This window comes from Grampus griseus, assembly GCF_964374135.1.
Source record: "Grampus griseus genome assembly, chromosome: 10".
NCBI lineage: Eukaryota > Metazoa > Chordata > Mammalia > Artiodactyla > Delphinidae > Grampus > Grampus griseus.
In genome coordinates this window covers 73,483,961-73,504,407 of record NC_139004.1, presented here as the reverse complement: position 1 = coordinate 73,504,407, position 20,447 = coordinate 73,483,961, and the positions used below count along the sequence as shown (strand labels likewise).

Here is a 20,447-nt window from a genome sequence, read left to right as displayed (position 1 = left end):
GCTCCGCCGTGAACAGAATACATAAAGTCATACTAACATACAGGATACATACAGTCATAACAAGGGAAGCACTGAACATCAGTCTGGCCAACACTGTAATTATATTGGGAGGCAGGAAGGCCGTGGGGAGGAAGCAGAGGTTGGGGGATGGGGAGGGGGGCTGATCGGTACTGCTGAGGAGAGTGGTGCTAAAATAAATCCGGATCTTCTGTAATAGTCAACAGATAATATCTAGCACCAATGAATATGAGGTAGCAATACAAACAAGACATTTAGAGTCATTCGGGTAAATTCCCCAAATATCAGCTAAAAGACTAAAACTGATTGCCTCTAGGGGTAGGGGGAAGAAATGGAGGGGAGAGGCAGGGATATGCTGATTTTCAATAACAAGCCTTGAAGAACTATTTGACTCTTTATGCTGTGCTTATATAACTGATCAAAAATTAAAACTTAAAGAAAAAAAAAGCCGAGTTGTTCGAAAAGTGGATAATGATGCAACTTCTAATTAGGTGTTGTTATTCACCATCCCAGATTAATCAGATTCGCAAAAGCAATCTAAAATACGACTCTTTTGTTTTTTTCTCTCAGAAAGGATGCTGTCTTGTTAACTGATGCTTTTGACTTCACCGATCAGTGTTTAAATTCAGCACTTGGTTGTTATGACGGAAATGTCTATGAACGTCTGTTCCAGTGGGCTCAGAGGTCACCAACCAATACTCAGGTAGTTGAATAGAACACATTATAAATTATGCAAGACAGCCGAGAGCAAGCAGTGAATATAACTCCATGTTTTCCCATTTTAATTGATTCCCATTAGGTTAGAAATTGCTTGGCATAGCATGTCTATTTAAAATATTTTGAGAATACATAAAAGAAACCTGGAGCAGGGATGTGGCCTGGTAGGAACTCTGAGTCTGAACTGTAATAAGCAAAATGCATTGCTCAGAATTTGGTAAAGGGAATTTGGAGAAAGGCCCAAGCTCTAAATCACGGCTTGACATACACAAGGGCATACACACATAGTGGCAAAGTGGCTTTTTAAGTAACAGAAATAAAAAGGTAAATCACTGCACTGATTTAACCATCTTAATTTCAGCCTTTTAACTCTTAGTTTCGTGTTGATACAGTAGGTATTCAGGGGTGATAGGAAGCTTGGGGGTGGGGGTCTCTCTCTCAGCCCTCACTGCCTGCTAGAGATGCCTCCTCCCTCTTCTCTACAAGGAAGAAAATCCCAGGGACAAAGAAGCCTGCTGCACTGCCATCAGTATCCCAGGAAAGCCAAATAAATGACAATTACAAGGGTTATGGCAAAAAGATCCCCAGCTGTCCCAGGAGAGAACACGAGAACTCATTAACAGAAGAAGGGGGAGGACTCATAAAATCCTAACAGTCTACAGCCAGCATCCCAGACTCTCTGCTATGAGCCTCATTGGGAAACATTATGAATATCAACGCCTACATTAACTGGAGTAGAGAAATAAACCCTGTATTTACAATTTGGGGAACCAACATTTACTAGCAGATTTGATACAGATGATCAAAACAAAGACACTCTATAGCTATACAACAGGTTATTTTAAGTTCTATAATGCAGATATGTAATTCAGATGATGAAGTCTAGTTTTTTACCTCTTTCCTCTTCAAATTTCAGAAAAGGTGTCTTAACACCTCATCAAATTGGCACCTCTCAGGCTTTCATTCACACTTAGCATGGTGTTAGACTTGCTCTTAACATTCTGCATCCTGTCATACCTCATAGCTTAATTTAACATGGTTATCTAAAGTTGCAACACAACGTTACCCCCAAGATGGTTGTCAGCTAGAAGGCCAATCCCTGTCTCCAGGAAGGCATCCTTTTAACTCAACAAGGAAAGATAAAGAACTTAACTAAAGAAGGTACAATACATTTACTGCTTAGTACAGTTAAGCTACTTCTAGTGTGTTACTTTTTCTAATGATTAGATCTCTCTACTTTCTAACATTTAAATCCTGGCATAGAACTACAGCAATCCTGCCACTCCAGATTAGCCCCTGTGGTCTAAAGAAACACACGTGCCCTTTGGTACTTGAGAGAAAAACCTACCCTGCCTTAACACCTGTCAGGAAACACTGACATATCTAGCTCAAACCTGCTTTACTAGCAACACAAGGAAACGTGCCAGTTCTCCTGATTCCTCGTATTCACCAAAGAACACAGGGGCTTCCTTGTCTTTTACTTGTTTCTACTCTTCATCTTGAAAGAATTTAATCTGGACACTATATGAGGGCAGGCTTGTCTAGATGAGGGGCATGACTGACCCACAGCATCAGCAGACTTGGTAAGATGGTGATGCACGCCATCCCATTCACTCTTCCCTATCTCCTGCCACGTGACTGTGAACAAGGATGGAGTTTTCATCTTCCCAACTCCAGGGTCTATCACAGAGTAGATACTTTGCATTTACGGAGTAAATGAACATGGTTCTGTGACCTACGCAGCGGAACAAGGACCCTGCTGCATACCCAACACTGCAAACTTTTGCCATCCTAGCTTACATTACCTTGCACAAAAGGTGACAGGTACAGCAACGTGACTCTTTCATGCACAGCGATTTTAAGAATGTGAGATTGTAAGTGACCTTGAAGAATGCTTCCAGTTAGTTAAAACGACACTTTGTTGACAACTAATATATGGCTCCCTAATCTTACATTTCTGGCTCCTCTAGGCACCACCAAAATAGCCCTTTTAAAGTGTAGTTTCTAATCTGCTGTAGGTAATTTTGAAACTGCAGTTAGAGACATTTTTCCTCATTTGCACTGGCAGAAAAAGGAACACTACAGGTATTTCAAATAAATTAAAACAAAAGCTACTTTGAAACATGCCTTGTAGACACAAAAGTACACACAGGAATTTATTTCACTGACATTTCTACCAAAAGAAAAGTGCTATGCTGTGTTGAATGTCTTAGAATTATAAGAGTCTCTCCTGTCTGGGGCAGGTTAGGTGCTGAGCTTTATCCCCAGACAGGATGATGCACTCCCATGGTTTACTCTCGCTATGGTGTTCTGCCTTTTGGCTTTTTTCCTGATTTGGATGCTATTTCAAGACAGTTTCTCCAAAATGAACTGCAAAAGACTGTTCCTGTTCCCCACGTGCACTCCTATCTAAGTGATTCCCTATAGATGCAAGCAGTGAAAGAACCACTGGGGATAATTTCAAAATAAGAATCCTATTTCTCCCCAATTATTCTATTGCAGAAATTTATTCAAGTAGTTGCCAGATGCAACTACTGATCCATGCATTCATTCAATCTGATCCATGCATTCATTCAATCATTCAACAAATAGTTACTGAGCATATGAGGTATGCCAGAAACTATTCTAGGCACTGAGGACACAGGAGAACAAAAGAGTCATAGACCCTGTCGTCAAAGAGCTTACAGTTTTAACTGAGACAGGCAAAAAAGTAAACAAGTAAATACTATAAAAGATGGGGATAGAGCTGTGAAGAAAAGAAATCAAGACATCACATTAGAGAATAATGGGGATACCCAATTCTGACACAGAATATTGCTTACCTGATTTCACCTTCTGGCTCCTTGCTTTGTGGTTAACATGTTCAATTTCAAAGAGCCTCAAAGAGTCAAGCCTTTCATTTGTATTAAATCCCAAAAGCAAATGATAGCTGTGTTTTTTTAATTGGCCACCTGCATCCACAATTTAAAATCTGCATGAGAAAAGGAAGGATGCCCTTTGGAAAAAATGTTTCCCCATATGTTCACACAAAATGAATTTTAAAAATAAATTAAAATATTAAGAATCGTATGTAATGTTACTTTTTTGAAACTAAAAACTTAATTTGAAAGTAGAAGTCATTAATCCTGGCAGAAATAGTCTGTCTTAACAATGCACTTTTTTCTACAAACAGGGGAACCCTGCCTATGAGAAATATATAAGACCACTATTACAAGGCTGGAGATCCAGGCTATGAAATAATCAACAGCATTCAGGAGGCACCACCACGTGGTAATGGTACTATGGCATGTGCATCATTAAAATCTACAACTACATATGTATGTATTTTTTAAAAAGGATCATTATCTTCCAGAGACACAGACTGAAGCAGATGAAATATCTGTGATTTATTTCAAAATAATCCATGGGAAGAAAAAGGGGGAGTGAATCATTGTTGAAGCTATTCAATGGGTACGTGGGTGTTTACATTATTCTACTTCCGAATATGTTTGAAATTTCCCACAATAAAAAAACAGTAGCACTATCCATTTGCAGCTTCTATTTTGTTAAATGCCAGGATTTGCTTTAGAGCTAGCAAAAGCCAATAGACTCATTAGTTATCACTTGTGTCCTTATAGCACACATTTATTTATCCCAGGGCTTAAAAGAACACATACACACACACACACACACACACACACACACACACACACACAAACAATCCTCTTCTAAAAGTGCCTATACTTGGTATAATCTAAATAAAATGTAGATCACCACACACCAATCAGAATGGCTGTCATTAAAAAGGTAATAAATAACAAGTACCGGCAAGGATATGGAGAAAAGGAAACACTTGTGCACTGCCGCAGGGAATGTAAGTTGGTGCCGCCTCTATGGAAAACAGTATGGAGGTTCCTCAAAAAATTAAAAATAGAACTATGATACAATCCAGCAATTCCACTTCTGGGTATTTACCCAAAGAAAACAAAAACACTAATTTGAAAAGATACATGTACCCTTACGTTCACTGCAGCACTATTTACAACAGCCAAGATCTGGAAGCAACCTAAGTGTCCAACAACACATGAATGGCTAAAGAAACTGTGGTGTACATAAACAAAGGAATATTACTCAGCCATAAAAAAGAATGAGATTGTGCCATTTGCAACAACATGAATGGACATAAGACGGTACTGGCTAAGTGAAATAAATCAAACACAGAAAGACAAATACCATATGATTTCACCTACATGTGGAATCTAAAAAACAAAACAAATGAGCAAACAAAACAGAACAGAAACAGACTCATAGATACAGTGGTGGTTGGCGGAGGTGGGGATGGGATGTAGGTGAAAGGGATTAAAAGGTACAAACTTTCAGTTATAAAATAAGCAAGCCACGGGATGTAATGTACAGCATAGGGAGTATAGTCAATAATAGTGTGATAACTTTGTATGGTGACAGATGGTTACCAGACTTACAGTGATCAATTCGTAATGTATATAAATGTCGAATCACTATGTTGTACACCTGAAACCAATATTATATTGTACATCAACTATACTTCAATTAAAAAAATGAAAAGGAAAAAAATACAGCCTTAGGAATACAACTAACATAAATGTTTAAAAAATCAACTCTTCCAAAGTAAAAATGATTTAAAGTTTCATAAAAGACATAATTGTCTCAAACTACCCAAATATAACCAACCTACATTTTTCACATCATTTTCAACTACCCGAGTATATAAAACACTCAAAATTGAATACCATCAAACAAATTAAATTGCAAAAAATCTCAGCGGGCTACTTTTCCTAATTTACTCATATAAATAATCACTTAATTGTTAATAATTTATAAATCTGAGAAAATTTACCAAAAGCAAACTTATCTCCAGTAATCTGGACAAGGAAGAGACCTCATAGATGTTTTACTCTTAAAACCTTGGAACAATTATTCATTCCCATTTCCATACCTGTTTTCAACCCAAATAATTTCATCTTTCATTCACCTCAGCTAACTCAACAACACATAGCTGGCTGGGCTGTTCCTTTTCTTGTCTCTTTTTTAGGTAACCACTAATCAGTTTGAAGGAGGAGACCATTTTCTAAAAAGATAACCTCATACTTAGTACATTTACTGAAACCACAGCAACCTACCAATAACATTAAGGGATTTTAGTTTGAAGATGGTAAAAATGGGGTAGTTACAGGTTTCTGGATATTGGTCATTTGTCAAATCTTAAGTTTTCAGAGAGACGTGGGCAGAAATGGATGTAAGTAAATATTCTCATCCTTCTTTGAAAGAGAATTTCAGAATCTTCTCAGAGGAGAAAAGGAGTGAGCTTCCCCAGTCACACAGCCTCAGTACTCTACTCCTCCCTTAGACAACGGGGAAGAAATTTCTGAACTCTCTTTTAAAAGGTGTTCTAGCAAACTAGGAAGTTTCACTACAGCTAACATAATCCTTCCAGTGAGTAACTTCCAAGAAATAGAATCAAATGAACTTATGCAAAATCAAATGAACTTATGCAAAATAAGACTACAGTAAAATTTTAAAAAGTACATGATATTTCCAACTGTTCTAGATCCTTCATTCACTGCAGTTTTCTTCTCCTCAGAAATTTAACCTTAATAACAAAATACATTTGTGGGTCACCATAATATATGAGAATAAAATGGCTGAAGAGTCGGTTTGTCCCTGTGCTCGATAGATACAAAGCTAGAATAAGGGTCATAGAGCAATGACAACTGGTGGCTTACTGAAGAAAAATCTATAATCTTCAAAATAAGTCCTATTTGAAAAAAATTTGTCAAACTGTACGTTCACTGTCCAGATATGCATTCTTTTAGACAAAACTAATAATTCCATCAATTCCCTGCTTCAACAGCATAGTAGAATTCTATAAACCACATCCTAAAGTTCCACTGAGTCCTCCTGAATCAAATACAAATGTGCTATAGGCAGCATTTATTGGGACATAAAACAATGCATATTTTAGACAAAGAATATGATTTCCCCCCTTAACTGACAATAATCAATAAATACAAACCTAATTTTCACATTTCATTTATTTATTTATTTATTTATTCTGGTAGACAGTACACTTGGGAATTATACTGCACCAGGCATAAGAAGTAAGATTTCTACCACAGGGACATTTTGTATTCAGAAGCCAATATAAATATTTCTAGTCAGACATTTCCATGGCTACAGATATTTGGTTGCTTGATTTATATGCATAGAAAGAAACAGTTGTCATAACTGTAAAAAGCAGTACTTAACAAGTACTTTTAAATGATTGGAACAGTTTTCCTTTAATATTATAATACTGCTTATTGGTTTGAAAACTAGGTCACCCTACATGATGTTTTGATTTTTCCCAAAGGCATCATGAGTACTCTGTTTATTCTTTCATTCCTGCATTTTTAGCCTTCTAGTTGAGTTAGGGACTATTTAATCAGAAATCATTTTAGCACTGTAATAAAAAAAAGCTGTTAGGGGTAGATTATATACCATAATGATTTTCAGACTTCTTTTTATAAAAAAGGTATCTGGAGGCTCTGAACAGGCACATGCATACTCAGGGTGAAGGGAACAAAACATAGAGGCGTCTGCTGAAGCACAAAACTTCCTTCCTTCTGGTCCCCAGTGCCTTCAAATAAATACAAATAGTAAAAAAAAAAAATCTCACACTGTGATTTAAAAAAAAAAAAAAATCAGCCTCTTCGATCTCCTGGAGAGTCCATTTCCAGGAACTTCTCCCAGTGCTGGAGGTCAGTCATCTGTCTTCCGGGCCAGCCTGCAGAAAGTCCAGTTGTGCTCCACTGTGTTCTCGTTGGCCCGCTCACTCATGTGATGCACTCGGGTGTTTCGGATTGTGAAACCTTGTTTTGTAATGTATTCCATCAGGTGGACTCGGAGAGAAACTTCCTGGTGATAATCACAGGGTCCAAAAGTAAAGGAAACCTGGCAATCTCTGGTGTCCATCATATGCTTATTCCACTTTGTAAAATAGTTTGATATACCTTCTAGTAAGGAATGGACCTTGGTGGTGATGGTTAATTGGGTTATGATGACAGCTACTGGATTGGAGTACTTAGAAAGCTTCCGAGTACTAGATAACTCCACAACTTCTTCAAAAGTATCCATAGGATACAAAGGCTTGGGGTCATTGAGACACTGAATCAAGGGCTCAATCTGATAAAAATCTGCTTCTTTCCGAAGCAGATCAAATTCCTTAAAATCCAGGGGTAAGGTCAACTCTGAAGTTCGCAAGAAGTTGAGGACATATCGGAAAAGAGGTCCATCTCGATCAATGAAGTAATTGCCTTGAGGGTCTCGAGCTGTGGGGAAGTCCCCCCCAAACATAGCTCCAAGCATGGAATCCGGGTAACGCGTCAGTGTGGTGAGAGACGTTGTGTACAAGTGTCCACCTACATTTAACGTGACTGGGTCAGTCATCTGCAAGTTTTTAAAAAATGATCAGTCATCTGAAATGTTTTTAAATCCTAACTTTGACAGATTAAGAAAATTAGTGGTAACAAGCAAAGCAAAAGATTCAGGCTACAACACATCTAGCAATCCACTGATGCAAAATATAGCTTTATTTTCAGTGAGAAACCCACCCGGATGAAGAGATCTAACATTTGCTTTCAATAGAGAAAAGGGATATGTCCAATTCTTCAAAGCCGTTCACTAAAAAAGGAGGACATGGCTTCCAAAGGCACTTTATTTCAGGCCCAGTATCTAGAGAGAAGTTTTCAGGTCAGAGTATATTATGGGAGGAGAGAGGCCAAACTAAAATATACTCATTTAAGTTTTTTTCAGATTTAAAAAAAAAAAAAAAAAACTTTCATTTTTCTTAACTCAATTTAACATAAAATAGAATAAAAATGATTTGATAACATAAAACATCTACTTTCAATATTTCTTTTGTCTTTTCCCCCTCAAAAGGAGGCGGGAAATCATGAAATTTATTTTAAAAATAAAGATTTGTGTAGACCTAATCTTCCTAACTTTTTCATGGAAATACCAGTATCAAATACTAAGTTAAAATACACAGTTTGGTCAGCACAATCTCATATATCCAAAGGCTAATAGCAGCTTTCAAATTTCATAATCTGATAGTATATTCACTTTTGTAACATTAATGTTGCAATCTGGCCTTTAATTTTGAAAAGCAAGCTTCTCTAAATAATACATACCTTTGGTTTTTAAAATCATATTTAAGAAATAAAATAAGACAAATAAAGACAGGTACTATACAAATAAAATATTTCTTAGCAAAGGAAAAGGAAAATAGGAAGACACATGCACATGCGAGAAAAAGTGCTAGTGGGAGAAGTCGCACCTTCTCAACCGTTAACCTTCCCAACCACAAGAAAATGTCCTCTCTACCCATTACCTACTAGACATTTAACAGTCACTACTCTACGATGGAAGAGTTTTAAGGGCAACATACTTTAAAGACCAAAAACAAAAATGATTATCAAAAGTTACATAGAGAGTCCATGTTGAGCTTGCTTACCTAAAAACACCAAACAAAGTTAAAACACCCAAAAAATACATCTAAACTAACTGGGGGGGGGCGGTTTGCACCACTGATAATTTTCATTCTTATGAGATGTATTATACCTAAAAATACATAAGAGGCGGGGAAAGACACACAAAAATAATTTGCCGGCCTTCAAAATGCATCTGCAAAAGCCTCTCACCATATAGCCCCAGTCTCCATTATCCATCTGCTCCAGTGCTGCGTCTCGGGGAGCCCAGGTTCCAGGGAAACTTGGGGAAGAGAAAAAGACATGTGACAGTGCATGAAACTATGAAAACAGAATAGAAAAGTTTTCTCACCCAACAGAGCAGGCCAAACACCAGAAAACTACTCATCTTTGCTCAACTAAAACCTGCTACAAGGCAAAGATCTGGGGAGGAAAGGATTCCTCTAAGGCCTTCTATGGGTCCCCAAGAGACTGGCAAATCTTTACAGAGAAAGAGTTATCCTATACTTAGAGAAGGTAGAGAGCCTAGTGAGTAAACCAGTCATTCAAACTCTACCTACCTTCTCCGAAAATTCAATGTTTAGAATTCCTACAGGAGAACACTACGATTACCTCTACAACCTTATCCTGGTACAAACCTGTGATGATCCTTATCAAAAAGGTTAAGAGAAAGAGGGAAAGGGAAAACTTTTTCATCAGCATTTCAGCTATATAAACTAAACACCATAGCAAAAGCATTAAAAATTATAAACCTCCAAGACACCGGTATCTCTTTCCAGGAGAAGTATGTCAGAATGGTAGCTCTTTTGTAAAATAGAAAAACTAATTATACTTTTAATAATGATACATTTCATTTTGTACAATAATCAAAACAAACAGAAAACAGTTAAATGCCAAACCATTAAAGTACAATTGGGGGCAAAAAGAACCTTACACATCTGAGAGGCAGTCCCCTGGCGCTTATGGAGAGCCGGCCTGAAGACACGGATAAACACCCAGATACTAAAGATGCCAGTTTGAATTTATTTTTATCTACAATTCAAAAGCACTTAAACAGTTTCCCAGTTACTGAACTGCTTTAGTCAGTTCTCCCTCACACACATCATTTCCCCAAATCACCCGGCAAAGCAAACTCCAGAGCAAATTTCAAAAGCTTTGGCAAAAGACAGTAAGAAACATGGAGTTATCCGTATTTAGCCAGGAAAAGCACTGTTTCGGTTGCTTTTTTTTTTTTTTCTTAACGTGGTCTTTGCACAGATTCACTTTTCCCACTTTTAGAGGAATCTGGCACACTAATTCCCAGAACAGGCCCTGGCTACAGAAGATCACAAAGGCTCTTTCTCAAAAGGTCACTCAGGCATGTAGAGAACATTTGCATAGCACAGCAGGGGCTGAAATCAGAGCCTGAAGCATCTATTTCTCTACCTTGCAAATTCTTCAAAGCAAACAAGCTAAAATGTGGACCAGACAACGTGGGGTCAGTTTTTATTCTCCACACTCAGCAGTTGGATATAGATAGGTCTCCACATGCTATAGGGTGAGAAATGGAACAAATTCAGGGCTGTTTTGACAGCCTTTCATTCCTCTGACTTGCTTCATAAACAGTATTTGAAGTAACAGAACCAAGAAATACGTTTTACCAATTTGTATTACGAGCACCTGATTCAGTTACTGATCCAACCGACAGATCAGTAGATTAGCAACTGAGCGATTTAAAAGGCCAGTCATCCCAAAGTTCTGGTAAGATGCCCATCTTTGGCATTTTCGCATCACCTGAAGTATTCATTACTGACAGCCTCAAAAATAATTCAGTCAACCGACATTTACTGCAGGGTAGAGCAAGGAAAGGTATGGTCCTTGCCCTCGTGGAGCTTTCAATCTATGAAGAAAGGCAACAAGCAGCAACTGAAGGACAGAATAAAATTCAAAAGTACTATATAAGGGCTTCCCTGGTGGTGCAGTGGTTAAGAATCCATCTGCCAATGCAGGGTACACGGGTTCGAGACCTAGTCCGGGAAGATCCCACATGCCTCGGAGCAGCTAAGCCCGTGCGCCACAACTACTGAGCCTGTGCTCTAGAGCCTGCGCTCCGCGACAAGAGAAGCCACCGCGATGAGAAGCCCGCGTACCGCCATGAAGAGTAGCCCCTGCTTGCCTCAACTAGAGAAAGTGCGCGTGCAGCAACGAAGACCCAACACAGCCAAAAATGAAAACAAACAAACAAACAAAAAGTACTATATAATACATGGACTGGCAGAGACCTGAGCAAAGGAAGACCAAGAACCATTCCAAATGTGAAAATGGAGGACTTCCGGGAAGAGCTTACTCAGTGGAACTCTGCAGGCATATTAGCACAACCTGAAAAGGGATTCTTGAATAAAGAAACAATTTAAGTAATGGGTGGGGGCGGGGAGGGGGGAGTGTCCCCCCAACATTCCTGATACAGTAGCAGAGTGTGAATAACTATCCCCCTTTTAGAGATGCAAAAGAGAGAACCGGCAGATTAAGAGACTTGCTCAAGTCCCCACAGCTAGAAAGTAACTGAACAAGAGCTTGGGTTTCCCGACTCCTAGTCCAGATCTTTCCATAAAACCCCTCCTTGGATAGAAATTGAAAGAACAGAATCCAAGAAATGAGAAATCGAAAGGATTAACTTAAAACACCCCTACAGCCATCTATTAACCCTATCCACCTAGTAGGGGTTTATTATTTAACAGTAACTCAAAGCGAGCAATCACAATGGGTTTGTAAAAATTCCCCTGAAGCAAAATAGCAAGAACCTACTCACTAGTGTAATTGAAGGCTGCTATACTCTGTCTTTTCTCTTTTTTTTTAACTTATTTATTTTATTTACTTTATTTTTGTCTGCATTGGGTCTTCATTGCTGTGCGTGGGCTTTCTCTCTAGTTGCGGCGAATGGGGGCTACTCTTCGTTGTGGTGCGCGGGCTTCTCATTGCAGTGGCTTCTCCTGTTGCGGAGCACGGGCTCTAGGCACGCGGGCTTCAGTAGCTGTGGCACGCGGGCTCAGTAGTTGTGGCTTGCGGGCTCCCGAGCTCAGGCTCAGCAGTTGTGGTGCTCGGGCTTAACTGTTCCGCAGCATGTGGGATCTTCCCGGACCACAGCTCGAACCCATGTACCCTGCATTGGCAAGCGGAGTCTTAACCACTGCGCCACCAGGGAAGCCCTGTCCTCTGTCTTAAGTGAAGTAAAGAACCCCACTCCATGAATATCCGAATGGTAAGAAATGGGAGACCAAAGACAAGTAAAAAAACAGACATCATCAAAGTTACAGCTGTTATGCAAGGACTGTCCACTATTAATCTTTTTCTTTTTTACTGCTAAATCAAAACAAGATAACTTTTTGAGCAAACACACACACACACACAAAATTAGATGATGCCCCTGAACCTGTTCCACAGCAAAAGCCAAGGTTCTGTTCCAGTACAAAGATGTAATAAAACACCAAACTTAATAACTCAGAAAAGCAATTATGGGAATCTATATAAGCCCATGTTTCTTAAAAAGTACCCAAAAGCCTCCCTTCATTTGTGTGTAAGATACATCAAAATAAAATGAAGTTACTATTAGTCACTTCCAATAACAACTATTAAACTATCCCCCCAAATCAAAACATTCACTAAAGAGCTCTAAGGGGAAAAAATAGTATTGATTAGTTTAAATTTTATCTCTGCACCTTACTTCTAAACATCCTCTGTGAAGATGCTCAGATACAGCAAGAAACAAACCAAAAAAAGGCAGAGATTCCTGGTCAACCAAGAGCTGGATAATCGACCTCTGAATTGATGACTGTTAGGACCGTCTCAGAGACAATGCAGATGAATGAAAGCAAAAGAATTTCCGGAATAGCTTCAATTTCCAAGTCATCTTCCAGAGCTGCTAACAGTTAGAAAATGATTCATTTGCTTTTCATCTTCTCTCCCTTCTGGCACTCTCCAGTGGAGGGCTTAATGAGAAATTAAAGGACCACAAGACAGGCAGCAGAAGGAAGATCTTGAAATGGGCATCAAATGGGCCTGTTTTACTTGATGAACACAAAGAAAAATCACAAAACTGTCCAGGAATGGAGATTATGAAGGTAACAATGAAAAAAAATTTCCTTTAAAGTGACTTTCCTTTCTAACAATCATTTTAAACAACAGTGAATGCAGCCAAGCACAAACAATTGTAAAGTTCAAAGAAAGACTTCTGACCCTATAAAATCAGTTCACCTGAAAAGAGCTGACCTTTGGCGCAAATAAAATACATGTGGAAACAACCAGCTGACCGTTCCCAAAGAATGTAAAGCAGTACTGAAAATTATGACTAATGTACAAAGTCTGACAGTGTAATGTTAGCAGATAATTACGTTAAGGAAAACACACACTCAAGAATTTATATAAGTCTTAAAAGAAATCGCTAAAAATTTTCCATAGTAGCAAATGTGAAAACTACACAATTCAACAAGTTAATGACTTAAAGAGTAGCATAAGAACACCTGAAAGTCATTCTCCTCACCACTGCAGAACTCAATTACAGGCTTCATGGTTATGATGAACTAATTTAACACAAATATTCTGCGTTTACCATTTCTGCTACAGACTAAGAATTCTCCGGGCTAAAAGTCCTGCTCCTACATAATAACCTATACACTGCAATACACACCTCCAAACTTGAATAAATAATAAAAATGTATAACTACTGCCTTCCCAAAGTTTCCAGGTAGCCCTTTTAAAACACCTTCCTACTGAAATCTTTGTGTCTGGCTTTCAGAAAAGAAGACTCAATAAATTCCATCTATACATACCCTCTGAGTTACCTTTGCGCTGAATTTCTCTGTTCTTGAAATGTGGGAGTTTGAAAGTGAAATACTTTTTATAGTAACTAGTTCAGCGACATCTAAAGGAGTCTTTTGGGTTAACATTCACATACAAGGTGGCATAGGTAGCCAGGCGCACAAGGGGAATGTGATTATGGTGTTAGGTTTACCCCAACCATAACCACTGCAGAAATGGATTGTTTTGTCCGAAAACTAATCCTTTTGTGGTCTAGGAGAAAGGCGCTCTACGTTGAAAAGTGACTTTAATACTAAAGAGCTGCCACAAACAGTCACAAAACCATAAAATTCCTCTTACTCTGTTTCTGTAAAATAAAACGGAATAACGGCACCTTCCCAAAAGTAATGATACCACTTGGGCACAACACAAAGGCAACAACTGGCCTACAGGGTAAAAGATCCGGACTAGAATTCTGAAGTCACAGGCAGGCCAACACAGAAGAAAGAGAACTGGTCACCGGTGAGGATCTGTATCCCAAGTCGACTCCATTACTAATTATGAGACTGAGTAAATCACTCTTTATGCCCAGCTGCTTCTTGCAGAGAAGAAAATGAGGTCATGAATCAAAAACCATTGGTAGGACTTCCCTGGTGGCGCAGTGGTTAAGAATCCACCTGCCAGTGCAGGGGACACGGGTTCGAGACCTGGTCCGGGAAGATCCCACATGCTGCAGAGAACTAAGCCCGTGCGCCGCAACTACTGAGCCTGTGCTCTAGAGCCCATGAGCCACAACTACTGAGCCCATGTGCCACAACTACTGAAGCCCGTGCGCCTAGAGCCTGTGCTCCACAACAAGAGAAGCCACCGCAATGAGAAGCCTGTGCACCACAAGGAAGAGTAGCCCCCGCTCGCCACAACTAGAGAAAGCCTGCGCACAGCAACGAAGACCCAACACAGCCAAAATAAATAAATTTATTTTTTAAAAAAACCACTGGTAAACTGACAAGTATCAAACAAATGTGAAAATACTAGTGGCAGTAGCATAAATAAAATTTCTGTGGTAAATTGAGAAACTTGAGAGTGTGAACACAAGTAATTTAGAGCATGGGCATGGAGACAGGGCACACATAAAGAGAAGGCCTCTTAATCTGCTTCCAGTCTCCCCTACACCATCCTCCTTTCCCCCGAGCTCCAGAAGGGAGACCTACAGGTAAAGGGAAGCATCTGGCTTCCACAGAGACCACCAGACAGCTGAGCTCTTCATCACAGAAGGAACTTCTCTAAAGCATGACTCAGGATTATCTCCAAGGTAAAACCAAATCCAAATAAATACGTGTATTCCATTTTAAACAGACTCCAAATATCAAAATCCAAGAAACCCTGAGGGATTCATAGAACGCTAGAATTCCTTTATGCAGTAATGCTTTAAAATATGATTTATGAAAATTCAAATCCCACAAACCTTAGAAATGGCATCTATGGCGGTCCCTGACCATCAATCCTTAATATCTATGGTGTTAAACAAAATGAAGTATTAGTATGGCCTGATAGTTCTCAGCCAAAGGGCAAGTTCTCTCAGCCTGCCAACCATGCAGGTACAAAGATTTTCCTTTTCCTAGCTACACATCTGCTCATTTGAAAACATCTCAATCTTGGGCTCAGTCCTGTGCTAAATGCTGGCCCCTCCCTTCTTTCCTATCTTGGGATCACTCATGTACCTAGGCATTTGTGACCGCAAGAAAATGAACATGCCAAGGGGAAAGGGTAAGGGACACTTAGGCTACCCCAAACATTCTTAGCCAAACCAGGTCACCTCGGGTCTCTTGACCACTCAAACCTCTTCTATCACAAAGCCCTAAAATTGGAATTATCAACTTGTTCTAGAACTGGTATACTTGCAGAAACATGATAACTTCAGCAGAATATCCAAACAGGATCTGTTTCATTTCTCGAATCCCACTCCCCAGACACAGCCTCCACCACTGACAGCCCGGCAGGTGCTTCAGGGGCTCCCCCTTTCCACGGCCATTTATCACCTCTGACATCCAGCATTAAAAATGCCCTGACACACACAAATCTGAGCATAAAGAACTCAGCTGCAGTCAATCTCTTTGGGGCGGAAAATCTCCTAAGGCTGGGCTCAGAAGCCCAGCCGTAGGTTTTAAATTAAGGCAAACGGTGGCCAATAAGCACCACCCCAAACAAATCATTTTCGAGCAAACCTCGAGGTGCTCCCACCCGGGCAGGGCTTCGCTGTTGCCCGCAGGCGGAGTCCCCCGCCCCGATCCGGCCCCGGCGTGGGACGGGAGACTCTCGGGGCCGGGAGGGTGGCACGCACCCGAGCCTGGAACCCGGGTCCGCCGAACCCGCACGTCCCCGCACGTCCCCCCACACCCGGGCGGGGCCCGGAACCTCCGCCCAAGGCCGGCCCCCGGCCGCAGTCAGCCCGCCGCGAGCTCGTGCCAGCCCCGGAGCGCGCCGCCCGGGCTCCCCACGGTCCCTTCAGTGCGGCCCCGCCGCCGCCCGGATTCCCCTCAACCCCGCTCCCCGGGCTGCTCCGCGCGGGTTTCTGCTAGTGCCCGGCCCTCCCGAGCCGGGCCCCCAAGCCGTGGGCCCGCCCCTACTACTCACTGCGCTGCAGCAGCGGTGGTAGCCGGGCCGGGAGACGCCGGCGGCCGGGGAACGAGAACGCGTGGACGAGTGAGCCCGCGCCCGGCGGCGGCGGCAGTGGCGGCGGCGGCGGCGGCGGCGGCGGCGGCGGCAGAAGGGACGACTGAGCCCGCGCCCGGAGTTGCGGCTCCTGCCGCCCGGCGCGGGCGGCGCCTTATCAGCCGAGACGCGGCGCCACGAGCGCAGACGCCCCCTAACGGCGGCGTGGGATGGTGGCCGGAGGGCCGAGCGGCCAGAACAACTCAATCAGGCGTAGCCTGGGCGCCTAGGTCAGACTGACTCCGCAGCAGCCCCGAAGCCCCGCCCCGACGCCCCAATCGAGCCCCTGAGGCTCCGCCCAGATTCCCCCGCGCTCCGCCCAGAATCCACCCGACGTCCCGCCTCCGCCTGTAGATTGGGATCAGCCCAGACCCTGTCAGTTTTCGCTAAGTTCTCAGGCCTAGGGTCCCCACAGTTGTTTCTCTTGTCATTTCACGAACTCTCATGGGGCCCCGAGAACTCCCATGTTCCAGGCCTGGAGAGTAAAGCGGCCACCAAGAGGGCGGGGCATCCTGAGAGGAGAAAACAGAAAAGACCCAAGGAAACAGCCAGTAGCCAAAATAATGACAAGTTATAATTATAAATGTTGGGAGGTACATGAATCAGTTGGAGAATAAGGGGAAGGGACCTCTGTTTCAGATACAGTGGCTATGGAAGATCTGGACTCTGGGACTGTGGCCAGAGCACCTCCCGACTTTGCCTTCTGTGGGATAGGTAGTAAGGTCACCTCTCCAGCCTTGTCAGCGGAGTAGTGAAAGGCAGCCAGGTGGGGAGAAGGGCAGAGTGACTTCAGCAGAGGAAACGACTAGTGCAAAGGCTCTGAGGCCTGAAGGAGCCGGCCCTAGATGAAGCTGGCGCCGCTACCGCCACGAAGGAAGCCACGGCTGCAAAGAGTGGGGAATTACCTAAAGTCTCAGCGCTAATTGGTCTCCAAGCATAGCGTCTTTCCAAATCCCATTCACTTCCTGCTAATCAGATCTCCATCCCTTTCCAGGTGGGACCAGGTATGTGATGTTGGTTTTTGCCATTTCCCCTTCAGCAGGATAACCACTTGCCTTGGAAACTCACCTGCGCTTCATGGCTGCGATTGTGTGAGCTGCCTCTGGGGTTTAACTTTTATCTGCAGGATCATCACAGTCATATCTGCTACTTGGTTTTTCTCTGAAAACTCAACAGGTTAAATAAATGGCATATGCTTCACCAACATAACTGAGTGCTACATTATCATATTCAAAAAGACTAGGTGAGGATACAGGGAAATGTGTGTGAAAATAAGCAGTGCACAAAATGGTATACATGGTATAATCCTAATTTTATTTTTAAAAAGGTAAATATACACAGGCAAAAATTTTGAAGGAAATACACGAAATCATTGATCCTGGTTCTAGGGAGTAGGATGGGAATATTAGTGACTTAACTACTTCCAAATGTTCTTCTGAATTTTCTATATTTTCTAGAATGCATGGATGCTGAATTTATAATCAGAAAAATACGAGTTTTATTTTTTACAAAAGAAAGGTAATGCTGAAATTACCCAACACAGATCTCCAGGATTTGGTGCCACTGAAAATCCAAAATTGCCCCTGGCTTACTGGTGTCCTTGGAGGGGTCATTTCTCCTCTCAGGGCTTCTATTTCCTCAACTAAAAACTGAGAGGAATTAATTTTGTCAGTGGTTTTCTCAGAACAATTCCTACACATCTCAAAGTTTTTAATACTATTGTAAATTATATTTTCAAATTTGTATTTTATAAGCTACTGATGGTTATTGAAATGTAGTTCATATTATATAATAATCTTATACCCAGCAAACTTTTTTAGTTCTAATTTAGTTCTAGGAAGTTTACAGGCTTTCTTGAATTTTCTATGTAAGTAGTTATAGAGTTTGTAAGTAATAACATTTGGTATCTTCCTGTCCAGTCTTTATTTCCTTTTCCTTATTTTACTGCACTGACTAAAATCTCCAGCACAATGTTGAGTAACAATGATGATAGTGACATTTCTATCTTGTTCTTGACTGCTTCTAATATGGCACCATTAAATATGGTGTTTGTTGTAGATTTTTGGTAGATACCCTGTATCAACGTAAGGATGTACCATTCTGCTTTATTATGAATGGGTGTTGAATTTTATCAAATGTGAGATTTTCCCCCCAATGTAATTAATTACACCATGGATTTTACTATATTAAACTCTCCATGCATTCCTTGATGATGTGCTTTTTTTTCCAATATAGTGCTGGATTTCATTTGCTAATAATTTAGAGTTTTTGTGTCCACATCTATGAATGAGATATGCCTACTATTTTCCTATCTTATTCTCTCTTTGTCTGATTTTGCTATCAAAGTTACATGAGCCTCATAAAATAAGTTAAGGGGGGACTTCCCTGGTGATCCAGTGGTTAAGAATTCGCCTTCCAATGCAGGGGACGTGGGGTTCAATCCCTGGTTGGGGAACTAAGATCCCACATGCTGCAGGGCAGCTAAGCCCATGTACCACAACTACTGAGCCCGAGCGCTCTAGAGCCCGCGTGCCACAATGAAAGATCCACATACTGCAACAAAGATCCTGTGTGCCGCAACTAAGACCCGAGGCAGCCAAATAAATAAATAAATAATTTTTAAAAAATAAATTAAGGAATCAGTGTCTACTCACTAGAGCAGCTTCTATAAGACTGGGGTTTTTTGGGCTTCCCTGGTGGGGCAGTGGTTGAGAGTACGCCTGCCGATGCAGGGGACACGGGTTCGTGCCCCGGTCCGGGAAGATCCCACATACCCCGGAGCAGCTGGGCCCGTGAGCCATGGCCGCTGAGCCTGCACGTCCGGAGCCTGTGCTCCGCAACGGGAGAGACCACAACAGTGAGAGGCCCGCGTACCGCAAAAAAAAAAGATTGGGGTTTTTCTGTGGTTTGGATTTTCTATAGGATTCTCCTGTAAACCATCTTGGTTTGGGGCTTAGGCGTGGAAAGTGTTTACCCTTATATACCGACCCACAGCTTTCAATCTGACCTTAGGGCCCACTTCTCCACCTGCACAGCTCTCGTGGGGCCACCAGAAAACTCATTGTTGCTGAATCCAAAAGACACTCCTCAGATCTCCTCTCAGGCCTCCCTGCAGTGATGTCACTGACCACACTCTCCTAGGGACAACCTCTTCCCCGAGCCCTGTTCTAGTTTTCCTCCTTCCTCTTAGGCTCATAGAGATGCTCCTCCTCTTGCTTTACCCACTCCTTAAGCCCAGGTTTCTGGCCAAGGCCATACTCTCTTCTCTATGTACTCCTCCCTGTGGACTGGCTCAGTCACCTCTGTGGATTCCATTCTTGTCTCTAAGCCCAAAGATTCCCAAAAGATTCCCAAATCCATAACTCCAGACCTACAGATGCTGCATTTCCTAAAGCCCCTACTATGTGCCAGGCGCTATGCTAAGTGCTTTTATCCTCTGGATCAGTCCTCTATTGCTGCATCATAAGTTGTCCCAAAATTTAGGGGCTTAAAACAACAAACCTTTCTTTCTTTTTTGGCTGCACCACGCAGCTTGCGGGATCTTAGTTCCCCGACAAGGGATTGAACCCAGTCCCAGGCAGTGGAAGTGCCAAGTCCTAACCACTGGACCGCCAGGGAATTCCCAACAAACGTTTCTTTTTTTTGTTTTTTGTTTTTGTTTTATTTTTTTGGCTGTACGCGGGCTTTCTCTAGTTGTGGCGAGCAGAGGCTACTCTTTGTTAAGTGCTCAGGCTTCTCATTGTG

General features: G+C 41.7%; 2 protein-coding genes across 4 annotated transcripts in view; one reads left to right on the top strand and one right to left on the bottom strand.

The window, feature by feature from the left end:
* The window catches only part of ACOX2 (acyl-CoA oxidase 2), a 35,689-nt gene extending 31,438 nt beyond the window's left edge, over positions 1 to 4,251 (top strand). For 2 of the 3 annotated variants that reach the window (XM_082664553.1, XM_082664552.1), the window contains 2 exons: positions 589 to 721; positions 3,908 to 4,251. In XM_082664553.1, the coding sequence (XP_082520679.1) occupies positions 589 to 721; positions 3,908 to 3,970 (196 nt within the window). In that variant the 3' untranslated portion in view covers positions 3,971 to 4,251. The remainder of the gene's footprint in view (positions 1 to 588; positions 722 to 3,907) is intronic. The other variant, XM_082664554.1, reaches the window with a different exon arrangement.
* A 2,619-nt stretch (positions 4,252 to 6,870) lies between these two features.
* Positions 6,871 to 16,680, bottom strand: KCTD6 (potassium channel tetramerization domain containing 6). The gene is made up of 3 exons (XM_082664000.1): positions 16,626 to 16,680; positions 9,432 to 9,501; positions 6,871 to 8,178 (listed from the first exon to the last, which is right to left on the bottom strand). Exons 2-3 carry the CDS (start codon positions 9,456 to 9,458, stop codon positions 7,492 to 7,494), a joined length of 714 nt encoding a protein of 237 aa, XP_082520126.1. The 5' UTR covers positions 9,459 to 9,501; positions 16,626 to 16,680; the 3' UTR covers positions 6,871 to 7,491.
* Positions 16,681 to 20,447: the final 3,767 nt, after the last annotated feature.